Here is an 18,372-nt window from a genome sequence, read left to right on the forward strand (position 1 = left end):
AAAGGAAGGGGAGCTACTGTCAGATGGCGACATTCCCCATAGCTTTCTCCACCTGCTCAGTCTGCCTCCCACCCTCCTGTCCTCAGCGCTGATCCCCCCCGTCACTCTGGGGGATGCACCAGGGATCGTATTTGCTCAGTGCTGTTCAAACAGGGTCCTGTTCTCCGTCTTGGACCTAAGGGGAGCCCTGTTGTATGTGCTCAGGGGCTGACAGATACTGGTTTGTGGAACTGAGCCACGTCATCAGATAGGGTCCCCGCTGCTCCCATCCTGGGTGACTTGGTGCAGCCTCAGGGGTCCTCTTCTAGGGCTGTGCTTCTTCGTGGGGGCCAGGAAGACCTGGGGATGGGGGGAGGTGGGCCAGTGCTATCCCTTCCAGTGCTTGCCTTTCCAGGGTCCCTCTGATGCTGTCTGAGGTGGGAGACTGGTGGTTAAGAGGGGATAGGATTGTGTGTGTGTGTATGATTAGGCTCATTTTTAACCACTATATTTGTGGGGCATAGAAATATGTAAGATATTTCTTATTTTATCTGTCAATATTTATTATATGATATTTGATACGTACAAAAATATATGTACCACATGTCAGAAAGCACAAGAATGAAGTGATCTATGCTTCTGCCACCCAGCTGCAGAATGAGGATATTACCAGGACTCTTGTGTTCACCTGGGAGTTTCTCTCACCTATCCCTCTGCCCTCGACCCCACCCAGCCCTGGAGGAAACCTGGAACTTGGATTTTGTGTTTATCATTCTTTTGTTTTAAAAAATAAATTTGTTCTTTTGTTGTTGTTTTACAAATTCATGTATCAATAAACAATATATGATTTAGTTTTTATTTTGGTTTAATTTGAGCTTTGTAAAAATTTTACCTACTGATTGTAGCCTCCAAGATTTGTTTTCTTCACTCATTATTAGATTTCCAAGATTCCTCCATGTTGCTGCCTATAGCTCTATGCCATTCATGTCACGGCTGTATAATATTCCATTGTGTGAATATACCACGATTATTTATCAATTTTTCCTATCTGTGGACATTTCCCTATGTTTTTACAAGTTATTTTGAATGATACTATCTGTGGTGGACATTTTTGTACATGTCACCTGGTATCCCTGGGTCAGAGTTTCTCTTGGGTAAAGACTGAGTTTTTTCTTTGGTATAGACTTAGGGGCACAATTGCTGGGACTTAGGGTGTCTAAAAAGTCAGCCTGACAAGAAAATGCCAGTTGTTTCCCTGAGTGACTGCACCAGTCGAGTCCTTCCATGCTCCAGGTTCCCCGGGGGCTGCATTCTTCCCCACACTTGGTGTTACTGGGCTTTCTCACTGGGGGTGTTGAGTGGTATCGTGGTATCTTGTTACGGTCTTAACTCTCATTCCTTGACAACTGACAAGGCTGAGCAGTTAGTCATATGCTCGGCTCTCCTTATTTCCTCTTGATGACATGCCCATTCATGTCATTTGTCACTTTTCTGATTTCCTGTTTATCTTTTCCTTATAGAGTTGTAGGAGCTCTTTATATATTATAGGTATAAATCCTGTGTAAGATATATGTGTTTGAAAATCTCCCAATCTAATTTGTGGCTTGTCTTTGTGATTTCTTTATGTCTTTTTTTTAAGGAACGGAAGGTCTTAATTTTAATATATTCAAAGTTATCAAAACATTTTCTCTCTGGCCTGAGATTTTGTGCTTGGTGAATTTCTATTCCTTTCACTGGCATTGAAATGACACTGTCCTAATTTGTCTCAGGGTCTAACTAAGGAGACTTCCCAAGTGGCTCACTGGTTAAGAAACTACCTGGCAATGCAGGAGACACAAGAGATGCAGGTTCGATTCCTGGGTTGGGAAGATCCCCTGGAGGAGGAAATGGCAACCTACTCCAGTATTCTTGCCTGAAAAATCCCATGGGCAGAGGAGCTTGAAAGGCTGCCGTCCATGGGGTCACAAAGAGTTGGACACAGCTGAATGACTAAGCACATAACTAAGGAAGGCCCCCAAACTGTTTGCCTGCAAATTAACTTTTCTTCATCAGCCCATGAACTTACTCTCAGGTGGTTTTAAAATGTAATTCCTGTCTAGAGCCTGACCACCACCTGGATGGTCTGTTAGTTCTAGATCTCTCTCTCTCTTTTCCTTTTTTAATGGGCATTTTGTCCTGACCACAAATGCTGATGCTCTGTAGCAGAGAAGTGTTGGATAGAGGAGGATACTGGCAAGGACCAAGCCATCGACAATACTTGGTCAACAGGGCCCAGGGAGCACTGGCATTGGGCAGCCACTCAGAGTGAGTGACTCAGAGTCTGCCAGTGACTCAGGTTGTCAGAGAGAGTCAGGGGAGAAGGAGGCTGAGACTTGGGTGTGCTGTGAGGCTACCAAAGGACCTAGTAGTTTGAAGGTTTTCATCACCGTGGCTTGAAATTCATCCCTCTAGAATCATCCTTTTAAGTTGATGTGCTTGTCTCCAGTAGGCTTAGGAAAGATGGAAAGTGTCTTCAGAGAGGAACAGCACGTGTAAGTGTGGATGTGGAAGACGGTCTGCTTTGTAGGGGGAGAAGGTGACAGGGCCTGGCGAAGGGGCTGCATGGTTATGGCAGCATTTGGAAACACATCCCAGCTCAGGAGCAGCGAGTTCTGGGGGAGGAGGTGCCACTTGGAAACAGCAGCTCCGCCCCGTCTGGTTGAATCACCTGAGTGGGAATGAGCTAGGTTGGGAGCTGTCCCGGAGGCTGGTGCTGAACTGTCAAACTAGCTACCCAGGGCTGGGAGCAGGAACCAGCGGCACGTCCCCCATGCTGGCTCTCACCCTGTGGCATTTTGTTGTCAGACAAGCTGTTTCCATTGTGCGGGCCACTTCAGAGCTGGGTGTGCCCTCTTGCTGCCCGCCAGCACGCATTGCTGCTCACCGCGCTGTGCCCGCCCCTGCTCCCTCTGAACAGAGAGCTGGGGAGACGCATCTACACTGTGGAGCAGAACTGCAGAAGCCACTGACATTTGCAAATAATGAAAAGAGGCTTCTCTTCCTGGCCTCAGATCTTCCTACAGGAAACTCAGATGGGACGAGGGAAGAGGAGGAGGAAAGAGAAAAGGGACCTGAGGTGCAGGAAGTCAGAGAAATCTCAGACAACTTAGGATGGCACAGCCAGTGCTGTGGGAAGCCAGACCTGCCTCAGGCAGAGCAGTAAACAAGGCTTTGGGGACCCTTGTCCCCAGGTCACCAGAGACCCCAAGATGCACTGGGAAGAATCCTGGGGTTGGGGACTGTCCAGAGCATGCATCTCAGGTGCTGCCTCACACAAGTCCCCTGCAAGTGTGAAGCATCCTTCTATCAACACCTGCTCCAGCTCTAGGTTAGATGAATTCATGTTTATCAGCATTAGCTGGACTCCTCCCTTCTGACTGTACATCTTCTGGGGCCAGAGAGGTGAGAACTTCCTTTCCTAACTGCTCCCTCAGGGAATGGGAAGGCTTCCTGCATTTGTGACAGCCCAACATCACACTTAGAGCACCATCTTTGCGTGAGAGAGCAGCTATTTGACAAGTCTCCCTAAGAAGCAGGAATTTAAAAAACATTGTATTCATTTATTTTATTATTTAGTTTTGGCTGTGCTGGGTCTTCGTTGCTGCATGTGGGCTTTCTCTAGTTGCAGCAAGCAGGGGCTGCTCTCTCGTTGCAGTGTGTGGGCTTCTCATCGTGGCAGTCTTTCTTGTTGTGGATCATGGGCTCTAGGGTGCCCAGGCTGCAATCACTGTGGCATGTGGGCTCAGTAGTTGTGACACACAGGCTCTAGAGCACAGGCTCAGTAGTCCTGGCTCATGGGCTTAGTTGCTCTGTGGTATGTGGGTTCTTCCCAGGCCAGGGATTGAGCACGTGTCTTCTGCCCTGGCACATGGCTTCTTTACCACTGAGCCACCAGGGAAGCCCAAGAGGCAGGACTTTTAACTCAGTTGTTCTGTTCAGCCCCTGCTGGGATGTCTCCTCTTCCAACCTCGACCCTGAGTCCTTACCTTCCCAGAGTACTTCCTCCTCCTCTGGCCACTCACTGGGCCCCACTGGAGCTGAGCCTGTGATCAGTGAGGTTGCTGATGTCCATTCCAGGGCCAGAGCAGTAAAGATGGGGGTCACTGCACTTGGGCAGTCCTGAAAGTGAGGCTGTTGTGAAATACACCTGAAATACACCCCTGCTGCCATTTCCTTCACTGCACACGTGCACCCTCATGCGTGCACGCATGTCCTTGTTCACAACCACATATGTACACCCTTGTATGTATGTGCACCCCTGAGCGAAGGTGCATGCCTCCACAGACTTGCACACACACACCCTTGCACATGGACATACACATACATATGATATTGAGCCCATGGCACACTTGTGCATATCCACGCACACAGGTAACCCCCATGCACACACACACCCCCCACAGAGGATCCGTATTTTCCATATCCACCAATGTGTCACCCATGCAGATCTGAAACTCCCTGGAGCAGGAGCTCTAGAGAGAGGTCACCCCATCTCCACTTTGCAGTTTGTTAAGCAGGCAGGCCCGAGGCGGTGCCCAGACAGCTCTGCCCTGGGCTCCCTGTGGGGTGTAGGTGCCACAAAGGCTCTTGCTCAGATGGGGCAGAATTGTGTAAACAGCTTGGCCACCCGAGGGAACAGTCTCAGGAAAGTTTTTTCTAAATCCGATACCAGGTACAATTTAAGACAACTTAAAGAATAAAAATTAAAAAAAGAAAATCTCCTTCCCCAGGAGACATAGTACAGTTATGTCTATAAAATTGACAGCCTCCGCTGTGTTGAAATTCATTTCAGGTAGGAATTCTTAACCCTAGCTGTAGTGGAACTGCCTTGGAAACTTATCGGCCTTCGGGTGTCTTGGTGTCTCTGATTTAATTGGTCTGGGGTGGGGCCGAGTTATCAAGGTTTCAAAGCTCCCCCGGGTGATCTATGATCTAATGATCAGTGATGGTTGGGAATTAGAAAAGTTGAGGATGTGGTTTTTGACATCGCATCCCCCACCTCCCAGTCTGTTTAGCAGGATAGCTGTGCGGTTAGGATACTGCAGTGTGTGAATGGTTACCGAGGAACAGGCCTAGGGTAGGGGCTCAGCGCCCTAGAGAATTTGTGAAAAGATGTGTGAATTCCTCCTGAGCCTGCCTTTGCACACTTTAAAGCACCCGTGTTACCCCTTGGCTGCAGGGCAGGGGCCGAGTGGAGGAGGCAGGCCAAGGAGGTAACCCCCAGAGGTGGCCGGGGAGTAGGGCCTCTTGTGCCCCTCCAGGGACATTGTGTGAACCTGCTGACATGGAATGTATTGGGTTGGCCAAACAGTTCCTTGGGGGTTTTCCGTAGCATCGTATGGAAAATCCCAAATCAACTTTTTGGCCAGCCCAATACTTCATGCCACGCCCTCTCTTGGATGTACTTTTTCCTGGTGACATTTGCTGGTTGGGCCTAGCCTATGAGCTCCCCAACCTCATTCTCTGCCGGAACCACCCGAATGCTACATACATGCAGGCCTTTCCTTGACTGGACGCTAACATACAGAGGTGATTCAGTTTGCTAGAGTTGCTGTAACGAAGTGCCACAGGTTGGGAGGTTTAAACAACTGAAGCGGGTGGTCTCCTGCTTCTGGATGCTGGAAGTCTGAGATCATGGCGTTGGTAGGGTTGATTGGTTTGGAGGCTTCTGTTGGTTGTCAGTGATCTTTGGTGTTTGCTGGCTTGTGGAAACATCAGCTGCGTCTTTGCCTTCTTCTGCACGTGGCATTCTCTCTGTGCATGTGTCTGGGTTCAGTGTTCCCCTTCGTATAAGGACACCAGTCATATGAGATCAGGACCTACTAATGACCTCATTTCAACTTGGTCACCTTTGTAAGAATCCTACCTCCAAATAAGGTCCCATTCTGAGGTTCTGGGGTTAGGACTCCAACATATGTTTGGTGGGGGGACAACAAGCCAAGCTGTAACAATTTGGTGACCGTTTGAGCCTAGAAAGGGGTCACAGGCAGAGAGATCACTGAATACCGGCATGGTGCTGCTGTGGGTTCCGTGGGAGGTGGGATCATCCGCGGTCCCGTCTCCCAGCCTGGCGGAGCCATGCTACACAAGAGGCACCAGGGTCTTGTGAAAATAGATCAGCAGGATGTGCAGATAACCCGAATTCTGAGAGTCGCGGCTGGGCTCCTGCCACAGAAACGTCTCCCCGGGCCGGCGAAACGCCGCGCGTGGGGAAGGCAGCAGGATGGGGATGCTGCCCGTACATTTGTCGTAGTTTATTCACAGATGTTCACGGCAGATGTCTTGGTCACTGACTCGACAACGAGGCTGGACAGACGAACCGCTTTTCTCTGCTCCTCGTGTTTTGGTGTTTTAATTAACCGACGCACTGGCATGATGTTTGGGGCAGTGCACGGCATCCACATCTGGTTTTGCTTCTGCAAGATGTTTCCGGGGTGATGGCGGTGGCGCCGGCGGCGCGTGAGGACAACAGGCTCTGATCAGACTGCAGCTCAGGGATGTCAGGCAGTCCTGCCCGTGCCCTGCACATGCGGCGGGAGGAGACACGAAGCCAGAGCCCCCGTTGGCTGCATCTGAGACGTCCCCAGGGATGTCTGGATCCATGGTGGGCATTTTAAAATGAAGCCTTTCCCCTTCCCGCCTGCCCAGGATCGGCTGTGCTCATCCATTTTATTTGCATAATTTCAAGCATCATTAATAGTACATGGCATGAGGAAAAATGACTGAGCTCTTCCTCCCTCCATGAGTGAAATTGGGTTTAGTAGAAAATTAGTTGACTTAACTGGCAAATGATGAAAGCTTGAGAGGAGAATGTTTAAATAAGGAGGGTGAGGAGGGGAGACTCTTAGACGTCAAGAACCGGCCCTGGTGGAAATTGGTCTCTTGGCCTTTCTGTTTGTTCAATGTTTGTTCAAGGGAAATGCTGGGGAGGGTCCCTGGAGAATGACGAAGGCAGGGACCACATCCTGTCCTTTGTACTCAGCCCAGCTTGACCAAGCTGTAGCCAGTAAACCCTCTAAGCTGCCAGTCCCAGCAGGCCTCAGGGTTGTTTTTGTTTTTTAATATTTATTTATTTGGCTACACTGGATCTTGGTTGCAGCACGCTAACTTAGTTGTAGCATGTGGGATCTAGTTCCCTGACCAGGAATCGAACCTGGGCACCCTGCATTGGGAGCTCAGAGTCTTAGCCACTGGACCACCAGGGAAGTCCCTGTCAGTTCAGTTCAGTCACTCAGTCGTGTCGTGACTCCATGGACTGCAGCATGCCAGGCTTCCCTGTCCATTACCAACTCCCAGAGCTTACTCAAACTCATGTCCATCAAGTTGGTGACGCCATCCAACCACCTCATCCTCTGTTGTCCCCTTCTCTTCCCACCTTCAATCTTTCCTAGCATCAGAGTCTTTTCCAAGGAGTCAGTTCTTTGCATCAGGTAGCCAAAGTATTGGAGTTTCAGCTTCAGCATCAGTCCTTCCAGTGCATATTCAGGACTGATTTGCTTTAGGAAGTCCCTGTGAGCATGTTTAAATGCTGGTGTGAAGGAGCCAGAAAAGGGAGTGGTGGAAGCTCCAGGAGGAAAGATTTTATCATGGGTGACCCCCAGGAGGAAGGGGAAGAGAGCAGGATGTAGTGGGGCTGCCAATGGGGTTACAGGATGGGGCCTTCCCATCGATGCTTTTTATTTTATCTTTTAGAACATTCTCTTGTTTTGGCTGCTCTGGGTCTGTGTTGCTGCATGTGGGCTTTCCATGGTTGCAACCAGCAGGGGCTATTCTCTGGTTGCGGAGCTGGGGCTTCTCATTTCAGTGGCTTCTCTTGTTGCACAGCATGGGCTCTAGTACGCGCGGGCTTCCGTGGTTGCAGCATGTGGGCTCAGGAGCCGCAGGGCTCAGGCTTCAGTAGTTGAGGCTCACTGGCTTAGTTGGTCCGCCAGCTACTGGAATCTTCCCAGAGCAGGGATTGAACCCATGTCCCCTGCACTGGCAAGTGGATTCTTACTACTGTGTCACAAGGAACTCCTTATTTTATCTTTGATGTAGGAGGAATGAGCATCTTCTGGGAGTGAGGTGGAGGGGGCAGGAGGTGTAAGGAGAGTGGACGAGACTGGAACAGCCCGAAGGCTGCCCTGGACTTCGAATGTGTTAACCCTTCCCCAAAACCCTTGAGCCAAATATGGCAGAAATCTGATGACTTGACGAGGCTGGGAAGTGGCAGTGCAGATATTCATCATGTCATCGTACTATTTTCTATAACTTTCTGGATGCTTGAGATATTTGATTGTTCAATCAGAACAGGGGAGGAAGAGCCATGTCCAGCTTCTGCTTGGCACTTAGCAGACCCTGTACACAGAGGTTCTTTCTCCCCCACCTCTTCCTAGAGGAGGCATAAGAGGCAAATGGCTAATTTACAATAAAACACTCCTTCCCCTCTCTCTTCTGTTTGTTTTTAGCCACATCACGTGGCTTGTGGGATCTTAGCTCCCAGACCAGGGATCAAACTGTGCCCCCTGCACTGAAAGTTAGGAATCCTAACTACTGGATCCACAGAGAATTCCTGCCTCTCCCTTCTTTTGCCTTCCTTCTCGTCCAAGGAGGCCTTTTAATCTGTGTAGTGGGATCATGTTCAGCACAGCTAGATACCACAGAAGGTGGGAGACCTCTGCTGCTGGAGGCCCAAAGTCTCCCTGGTCCCCAGCCTTCATCCTTCCCAGGGATCCAGGAGAGATGATTCCCTGCTCCTCCCACTCCATGCTGCTCCGAGCCTCAAGGAGTGGGAGTCTGTTTCTTGCTAATCAAGGCCCCTCCCTAAGTCTTGACCTCACGGATGCAGTGGCCAAGGTGCCTTTTCCAGCTCTGGTCTGGTCCACATTGGGACTGGGAGGTTGCAAAGGAAGATCGATTTAAAAGAAATCACAGGCTCTCAGGAAAGGTTCATGCAACCCAGTGGGTTGGGGAGAGCTTGGGGGGAGTCAGAGAAGAAAGGAAGAGGAGGGCTGGCTTCTGCAGGCTTTTGAAGGAAAAGTAAGGAGGTGGGGTTTGTTCTGGGGGTGGGGAGGAACGCATCAGTACACCTTCAAACCTCAGGAGCCATGGGTTCTCATAAAGGAAGGGGGGCATCCTGAGCAGGAGAAGGTCTTGTCCCATGGCAGCAGGAGAGGAGGGAGGCAGATGGTGGGATGAACTTCCTGGAGACTGACATGCCCCCCACGGGAGGGATAAAACTCTGCTGCTCCCAGCTCAGGTCGGGGTGCTGGCAGAAGACAGAACGGTCCGAATAACCCCTAGCGCTCCTTCTAACTTCCCCAAAATAGTCAGAGGGCTCTGGTAAAGAGAAGACTTTCTTGGAACCAGGCTGTTCTTTCCTGGGTGTTCTGGAATGGACTCAGATCCCCACATGATTCATGGCTGGCACCTCAGGGCTGTGTCTTTAACCCACATCCCCCGCAGGACTTGTTCCAGCGTGGCTGAGAGCAGCGTCTCACCCTATCTTTGTTTCCTCTATGGGTTGGTTTTCCACGAATGTCTGTGGGCTCCCCAGGTAGCGTTGGTGGTAAAGAACCTGCCTGCCAAGGCATGAGATGCAGGTTCAATCCCTGGGTCAGGAAGATCCCCTGGAGGAGGGTATGGCAACCCACTCCAGTATTCTTGCCTGGAGAATCCCGTGGACAGAGGAGTCTGGCCGGCTACGGTCCATAGAGTCGCAAAGAGTCGGACACGACTGAGGCGACTTAGCCATGCAGCACGCATAGAACAGCAAAAGCGCCTAGGATGTGAGAATCCCCAGAAAAACTGAAAACCAACATCCCAAGGGCAGGCCCCACCTGAGAGCGAAGAGGCGGCCCCTCTGGGACCAGCCTGGCCATCAGGAGCCAGAATAGACCTCGGTGATCCAAACCTGCGCCTGGGCCCAAGAGCCACCTTCACGGAAAGGCTGGCTTGGCGAGAGGAGCCTGGATTCCTGCTCAGCACTTACGTGCATGGCTACATAAATGGGAAGGAGGCAGGGGACAGCCAGAGGGATGCGTTCCTGGCACTGCAGCCCCCCGGGAGCTGGAGGAATGAGTCTGTGGTTTCAGCCACCTCTCCTGGGAGTGGCAGCCCTATTCTTAGCCCTGAGTTTGCTTACTAGGAAGGACTGCTGGGGAAGAAAGTGTTGACTTTGGACCACAGGCCTGATGCACGCTGCCCAGTTCCCTTTCAGCATCTTCCCACCTGTACTTCCTTTGGGCTTTGGCTAAAGCATGGCTGGAGTCAGCTCCGATCTGCTTTTCCTTTGAATTCCTGCTTCCTCTGAGCCCTGACTCCACTGGGGACCTGGCCATTCCCTTTAGCTGTCATCCCTGACCCTCTGAGGACACTGTCTTGTCAGGAGATGGAAGCTGTGGGTGGACCCATCATGAGGGCATCATAAGGCTGCTTTTGTCGGGCTCAGGAAGGTCAGCCCATGCTGGGCAAGAGAGGAAAACCTGCAGGAGAATTTAATTCCTTCCTCGTTAGTGATGCTAACCTGCCTTCCACAGCAGCTCGTTAGATGCCCAGTTAACTGTCTACATTTGCTTCTTTGTGTTCCTTCTGTTCTGGGGAAGGGGCGGCAGGTGCTTTAACAATGGACCTTGGGAGAGCAACAAGGTCGATGCCGTAGTGCTCGGGGGGTGGGCACTGGATGGCATCAGAGGGCTAGCGGACCCCAGAGGAGACAGAGGTCCCGGGTTGCCCAGCCAGGTGCTCCCAGTAATGAGATGGATCCAGGGAAGCTGAAGTTACCCTGTTCTCTTAGCTCTTGAAGGCAAAGATCTTTGAGCACTTTGTAAGATGCTTTTTAATTAGGTCCTTCCCACACAGAGAAGACAGACAGGGAGAGAGAATAGTCTGTTCCAGAATTTGAGCGCTACCTGGAGAGCTTATTTCCAGCCACAGACCAAGTACAGGGAGACATAAACCCGAAGAATTTTTAGCCTTGGAGGGACCATGGAGATTTGCCCGCGTATCACAGAATGGAAGTGGAGGTGCGCTCCGGAGCACTGCTACGTCTGTGCAAGGCAACCCAGCGCATTCGTGCTGGAGCTCACGCCCAGGGATCCTCTTCACTGTTAGAACTTGGCACTTTTTTCTTTTTTTGGTACATGGGAAGAAACAATATAAATTCAAAACTTACAGATAAGGGTTAGCTCTCTCACTCATCTCTTTTAAAAATTTATATGCACAGAACTCAGCCTTTTGATTCCGAGCTGAGAGTTTTTTTTTTTCTTCTATTGGCATGGGTTGTATTTTTTCTTCTCCACCTTGTTGCATCCTACCTTTTGATCTTTTTTCTTTTTAAAAATATTTATTTATTTGACTGCACTGGGTCTTAGTTTTGACACTTGGACTCTCTGATCTTCGTTGAGGCATGTGGGTTTCAGTCCCCTGACCAGGGATTAAGCCCCGTCCCCTGCGTTGGGAGCGTGGAGTCTTAACCACTGGACCACCAGAGAAGTCCCACCATCTTTTGATCTTTTGGCCAAGAGAATGGCTAATACATCCTGCTCTGCCTATTTGCTGACCCTCTCCATTGTTGGGGGGGCTTCCCTGGTGGCTCAGTTGGTAAAGAATCTATCTGCTACGCAGAAGACATGAGTTGGATTCCTGGGTCAGGAAGATCCCTTGGAAAAGGAAATGACAACCCACTCCAGTATTCTTGCCTGGGAAATCCCATGGACAGAGGAGCCTGGGGGGCTACAGTTCATGGGGTTGCCAAGAGTCGAAAACAACTAAGCGACTAACACTTCCTTCCATTGTGGGGGGCCCTGTAGAAGATGGGGCAGGCGTGCCTCTGGGAGGGAGAGTGCTGGGCGTGTGTTTGTGGGGCTGTACATGGATATTGTGAGTGTGGATAATCTGGTTTTGGGTTTTTAGAAAACTTTTAGTAAAATACGTATAAAGTTTACCCATCTTAACCACGTGCAGTTGAGTGACATTAGATACATTCACACAGTTGTACAACTGTCACCACCATCCACCTCCAGAGCTCTTTCATCTTCCCAGACTGAAACTGTCCCCAGAAAACCCTGACTCCCCATCACCCCTACCCCCCGCCCCCGGTTGGCTTTCATAGACGGATTAGTCTGGGTTGGGAACATGGACCAGATGACTGGGTGACCAGTATAAGGACCATGTCCCTAGATCACCCCTCCCCCATCCCCTTCGTCTGCATTGAGACTCCCACGCAGGTGGCCTGGGGACATTTGGAAGTTCATTGCAACTGCCCAGTTTAGCAATTCCACGGAAACTTCCCAAGCGCTGGGGGTGGTCGTGGGCAGGCGGACGGGGGCTACTAGGTGGGTGCATCTGAAGTCCCTTCATGCTGAGATGCTGCTTGTCCCCGTCTCAGCAGTGCCATGGGGGTGCGGTGGCTTCCCGAGCCCCTCCTGACGCAGCTCTGGGTAAGAGTCAGAAGAGAAATGAACTTGAGGTTGGAATTATGGGACCGTCTGGACAGGGGCCTTTTGAGGAGTCAGCGGGTAAGGTGGAATTGTACAACTGAGCCTCCCTGGCACCTTTGGCTGAAGGCTTGTCAGGAGAGTGTTTTTCAATTCATGTCGCTGCTCCAACCAACCACTTAGCGTAAAATTGCCCATAAAAGTAAACTTAAATTACAAGTGATAAAACCATAGCCCCTCTCCCCTCGACTGACCCTCTCAGCTCTTCTCTGGACAAGCTCAGACTCCTCCTGATGAGAATAACGAAGAAACTGCAGACGCACTTCCAGTGCACTCACTGTAAATTGAAAATCTTTGTTTTCTGTGGCTGTGGGGGTGGTGGGGCTCCTCGTTAACTCCCCCTGGGAAGGGGACCTGCTGTCTCGGCTGATTTGTCTCTCCTCCTCTTCTTCCTGCCATGATGTCCTTTGGGGACCCGTGGGGCCACTTGTGTCCAGTACAGACCAGGAGGTCTTGGTAAACTGTGGAGATGCCCACATGAGCCCTGGGCTCCTCTCACTCACCCGTCCCTTCTCTCCTAACATGCTTTTCTTGATATTTTCAACCTTTAAAACAGTTCTTTCTCGGGGGGAGGGGGGGTGGTTCACCGGGTTCATTGCTTTGTTAATTCATTCATGAACCTGATACTTATTGGGTCAGATCCTGTCCCAGCTCTGTGCTTTCAAAGGTAATCTAGCCCTACCCTGGGGGGGCCCAAGTTGTGAGGAGGTGACTCAGGGCAGTGCAGAAGGATGGTAGAGAGGGCAGTGGGATGCCAGGGCAGGGGTATCAAAGGAGAAGGGCATCTCACTCTGTCCACAGGTCCAAGGAAGGCTTCCTGGAGGAGGAAAGTGAAAGTCACTCAGTCCTGTCTGACTCTTTGCAACCCCATGGACTATACAGTCCATGGAATCTCCAGGCCAGAATACTGGAGTGGGCAGCCTTTCCGTTCTCCAGGGGATCTTCCCAACCCAGGAATCAAACCAGGGTCTCCTGCATTGCAGGCAGATTCTTTACCAGCTGAGCTACCAGGGAAGCCCTCCTGGAGGAGGAGGCAAGGTTTGCGTCAAGGAGCAGGAGGTAAGAAGGCTGTGAAAAGGATCAGATGCAACCAGGGGTGACTGGCCCGGTTGACGCTGTGGAAAGATCTCTCCATAAAAAAGTCAGGCAAGACTAGAGGGAGGCAGAAGAGAAATGAAATGATTTCAAGATTCTAGCTGAAACATGACTGGGGCCTTAGATGAGGCGTGTGTGTGTGTTGGGGTGGGAGTCAGGAGTTTCCAGACTTGGCAATTCAGAAGGTGAAACTTATGACTGAAGTCATAACAATCAGTGGAACTTTCAGTCTCCTTGCCTCACTCGATCTTATCAGGAACCTGGTGAGGTAGGCATTTTTTGTCTTTTGCCAATGAAAAAAATGAAACTCCTAGAGGCTATGATTCCTCCAAGGTTAGCAACAAAACTAGGACTGGGGCCAATCTCCACTGGTAGCCTGCAGCTTCAATTTCGGGATGTTACCGTGGACTGATGACACACCACTGTATTGTCTGATGCCCAGTGAGCCTGGGGAGAAAGGAGAGCTCGGCCGGTGGGAGTGTGGGTGCTGGAGCCTACTGCCTGGGTTCCAACCGCAGCTCTCCTCCTCCCTGGCTCTGTGATCCTGTTTCTTAATCTGTAAAGAGGGGAGCAGGTTAGGAATGGGTCTGCTCTCATAGGGTAGTTGTCCAGATGAAAGGGATTGATGAGTTAATGAGTTGAAAACGTGTGGAATGGTGCCTGTGTTCAGAATGGTAGCCACGAAGGTGACGGAGATGATGACAGAGGCTCCGGAACATCAGTGTGGCGTCATCTTCCCAGGAGAGGACCCTGACTTGTCCATCGGGCCTCCCAGTGGCCCTGGTGTCTGGGGCTGGGGCTAGGGTCAGGGTCGAGGCAACCAAAGGGACCCCCCCATGACTTTGTGGTACTACTCATGGCTACAGAGGGACATGTTGCCTGGTAACCAGCCAGAAAGGCAGCGTGGGGAAATCATGTGACTGGTGCAGGTAGCAGCAACTAGACCCACCTACGGTTTATATTTTCAGAATCGTCTTCATTTTTCCCAGACCCAGATTCCATGAGGGAGGAGCAGCCACCCCCTTCCTCAGTTCTGCAAGAGGCATCTTTCTATTTGAAAGACTGTCTTTCTATTTGAGGTTCTCAGTTGAGTGGAGGCAGTGGGGAGGGGGACCAGGGTCTGTCCTAAACCCAGAGCTTCTATAACCCAGGACAACAATGATGCTCCATCTGACTGGAGGAGTTTGGGGGTGTGTGTGTGAGAGACAGCTATCCTTGAAAGAAAACAAGATTCCCACAGAGTAGAATATAAAACCTGCCTGACACTTAAAAAATACCGCCAGACATTTCATAAAGTCTCCAGGTTATGGGAGCTGCTTCCTGTGATAGTGCCAGACCTCTGAGGTCTAGACTTTCTGAGTACTTCAACAAAAACGCTGAAGAGGTGGGCCCTGCCTTAGAAGTCCTGGCTTTGAGAATCCTGCCTATGGCCGTCTGGGGGATCACTGGAGATTGGATGGGTGGGGAGTAGGGGAGCTTGGCCAGTTTTAAGTTTAAAGATAAACTACTGTGCAAAATAGTTGAGTATTATCTATTAAATTTAACAATTACTCCTGGATAAATACCTGAGAGCTTCAGAATTTTTATTTCTGATTATATACCCCCCAAAATTCTTGCACATTTACATCAAGAGGTGTATGTATAAGGATATTTATATTGACAGTGGGCAACAGGAGCAAAAATCAGGAAACAATCCGTCTGCTTTCCACTGAATGAATAAACTATGGCATATTCACACACACACAAGAGAAATGGGGAGAAAACAGTTATAAGATTTTTGCACTTCCCTCTCCCCACTTAGCAGCAAAGGTTCTCACACTTGGGGCGCTAGTGTAGGGAAGCTGAGTGAGGCTGGGGTACACTGGCTGGTGGGGAGCAGTACAGAGAAATCGCCCTCTGTCTTGCTGCCCTTCTCTGCTGGCACAGGCCACCTGATGCCTTGATCCTCGTCTCCCAAAGCTTTCCTTGACATCGTTCCATCACGGCTTTGTCATCAGGTTGTCATAAACATCGCTGAAAAGGCTGCGTTAGGGCAGTTTGCTCTGGGGAACGGTGCATTCAGAGCCTCTGTTGGTGTGTTGCTGAGTGTGAGCAGGAGAGTGCAGAGACATCCAGGTGCTGGTTTTCTGCCTGCTTGAATTGTCTCAAGGAGCCTGGGATGTGACCCAGGGAACAGATGATAATCCTGGCCCCTTTGCCGGGTGGATCCCTGCAGGGACTCACTGGGAGGGAGGTCTCGCAGATGCCTTCCAGCATCTGGACCACGAATCCAAGGGAGGCAGGAATCAGGGGGAGGTGAGAGGTTGCTGGGGGCCCCCAAAAAAGGAGGGCTTCCCTGGGGGGCAACACTACTCCCTGCCAGACTCAGCCACTCAATACAGACTTACTGAGTCACTGATCTAAAAACCCCATCATCCTTGTAGGGGGAGTGTAGGCAGGCTTAGCAGGGGCTCCTGGAGGGTGGGCAGGGGTGAGCAGGACAAAGTTCATGCTGGCACTGTGGGGGCCAGGCAGGGGCCTCTAAGCTTGTCTCCAGGGAGGTGGACCTGGGAGAAGGGAGGCCATGTCCTCCAGGCTCCAGTGTGATGACCCAGAGACTCCAAACTGGGTCACCAGAGGCAGCCCTGTCCCAGAGGAAAACGTGCGAGTAAGTGACCCAGCAGGCAGGGTCCCCCGTGGGCCAGGGCTGGGCTTCTCTGTGGCCAGCAGAGCAGGATTGTATCTCCTGGGACTTGGGGTTGGGGGCCCTTCGGCTCCAAACAAATGCTGAAGCTGTGCTGAGGACCTTTACTGGTGTACATGGCACTCTGTGAATGAACGTCCACAACCCCTCTGGGTGGACACAGCTCTGTGGAGATCAGGTTTGTGCAAATTAACAGAAGGTTCTCTTCCTTCTGGCAGGTAGCCCAGGCCAGGTGCAGGCTTGGCAAGGTAGCCCAGGCTGGAGTTCAGTCCCATTTACCCCTCGCTGGAGCCTCTTGTGCAGTGAAAAACCTATGCAACTGTGCGTGGAGGCCCTGTTGGCTTCCTCTCCAAGAGTCTGCCAGGATTCACGCACTGACCTCACTTTCCTTTACAGTGTCCCACCCTCCCCATTTTATTCTGGCCTGTAGGAACCAGGGCGAGGTCCAGATCCCCCAAACACAAGGCTGGATGGGAAAGTGGGTCTGTGGGTCCCTCTTAGGGCTCAGACTCTGAAGGGTTCTTCTCTCAGTAACTTAGGGGTGCCGCCAGGCCGGGGGAACTGCCCGCTCACCATGCCCCTGCCGTTCGACCTCATCTACACCGACTACCACGGCCTGCAGCAGATGAAGCAGCACATGGGACTCTCCTTCAGGAAGTACCGGTGAGAGGGCAGCGGGAGGGTGGTGACTGCCCACTGGTCCCCAAGGCGGGGGTTACACTGCCCGGGTTCCAGGGCAGAGCGAAGGCTCACCTCCCACTCCCCACCCCCCACCTTCCTTCCCAGACAGCTCTGCCTCCTGGCTTCGGCTGACTCGGATGACAATTAATAAACCACAGCCAGGCGCTCCAGGGCCTCTCTGCTGCTGGGCAGGCTAGAGGGTGGAGGGGATGAGGTCAGAGCTGACCCCGTTGGAGAGGGCAGAGGAACAGCAGGGAGTGGTGGAGGGAACATGGCACAGGGCCGGGCATGAGCCCTGTGTGTGAGGACCCAGCAGCCCCCTCCCCACCCGCTCCTCCACCCAGCCCCATCTTGGGCGGGAAGAAGGCCAGTGCCATCGCTTCATCTCTCTGCAGCCAGCAGGATATGGGGTTTAATTTAGCACAGAGAGCCCTGCTATTTATTACGTGTGCTCCAGTCTCATTGACTATCCCACATGATTTTATTAGGAAAAAAAGTGACAGGCAGCGTTATTGCTTTTATTATTAATGCATGTTCTCCATGCACTCGGGGCCTCCTCCTCCCAATCCTGCCCCTTCTCTGGGGTGGGGAGGAGTGCTGACCTCAGCAGTCCGGACACTTCTGGGTCACCTGGAAGGACTCTGGGTGGGGGAGCGCCTTGGAGGGGCGTCTGAGACTCAGCAGTTTTCTTTAGGTGCCTGTTCCCGGGGTGGCCGAGATGCAGGGAGAGGTTCTGGGCTCTGGCCTCAGGGTGGGACAGAGCCCCCACCAGCTGGGAGGCCCACCCGCAGTGGCCATTCTTGCAGAGGAGACTCTGAGGCACACGGTAGCTGGTTCCCTGGGGCCCTTCTCTTCTGCTTCTCAGTCCAGAGAGGCCAGGCACTTCCTGGGGGCGGCAGGTTCCTGGGCAGAGGGGCTGTGGACTCCCTGCTCACGTAAGTGCAATTGTGCTGGTGAATCCTGGGCAGTGGGGAGGGACCGCATTCCAGGAAGGGCCTCCCTTTCTAGGCTCCCTTGGGGCAGCTGTAAAAACTAACAGTTTCTGAGTTAGTGGTCCATGGTTCAGGTAAGACTCTGAGATGGTTCGGCAGTTGTTATCCCCCTTTGATCGATGGGAAAGCTGACCCAGAGAGGTTAAGGCACTTGCCTGTGGTCACACAGCCAGCTAGTGTCTGAGCCCAAGCCCTGACCACACATCGCACTACCCGGACCAGCCAGCTTCGGGTTCCAGAGCCCATGGCTGGGGCCACCCCAGCCCAGGGAGACACCGGGAGATTGGTGACCTGGGTTCCTGGGGGGTGGGGTGGGGGCAGGTGCCGCATCCGGGTCATCGACACCTTTGGGACCGAACCTGCGTACAACCACGAAGAATACGCCACGCTGCATGGCTACCGGACCAACTGGGGCTACTGGAACCTC

The 18,372-nt window shown here is 51.8% G+C and overlaps 1 protein-coding gene and 1 non-coding gene across 2 annotated transcripts in view; one reads left to right on the forward strand and one right to left on the reverse strand.

Annotated features, from left to right (window-relative positions):
• The window catches only part of MGAT5B (mannosyl (alpha-1,6-)-glycoprotein beta-1,6-N-acetyl-glucosaminyltransferase, isozyme B), a 65,781-nt gene that overhangs the window by 27,338 nt on the left and 20,071 nt on the right, over window positions 1-18,372 (forward strand). Inside the window, exons 10-11 of the mRNA XM_010856513.1 lie at window positions 16,804-16,935; window positions 18,267-18,367. Of these exons, the coding sequence (XP_010854815.1) occupies window positions 16,804-16,935; window positions 18,267-18,367 (233 nt within the window). The remainder of the gene's footprint in view (window positions 1-16,803; window positions 16,936-18,266; window positions 18,368-18,372) is intronic.
• On the reverse strand, window positions 7,151-7,223 carry TRNAG-CCC. Its single transcript has one exon. It is a non-coding gene; the product is annotated as a tRNA-Gly (tRNA).

The sequence above is a fragment of the Bison bison genome, unplaced genomic scaffold, assembly GCF_000754665.1.
Source record: "Bison bison bison isolate TAMUID 2011002044 unplaced genomic scaffold, Bison_UMD1.0 scf7180017864371, whole genome shotgun sequence".
Classification (NCBI taxonomy): Eukaryota; Metazoa; Chordata; class Mammalia; order Artiodactyla; family Bovidae; genus Bison; species Bison bison.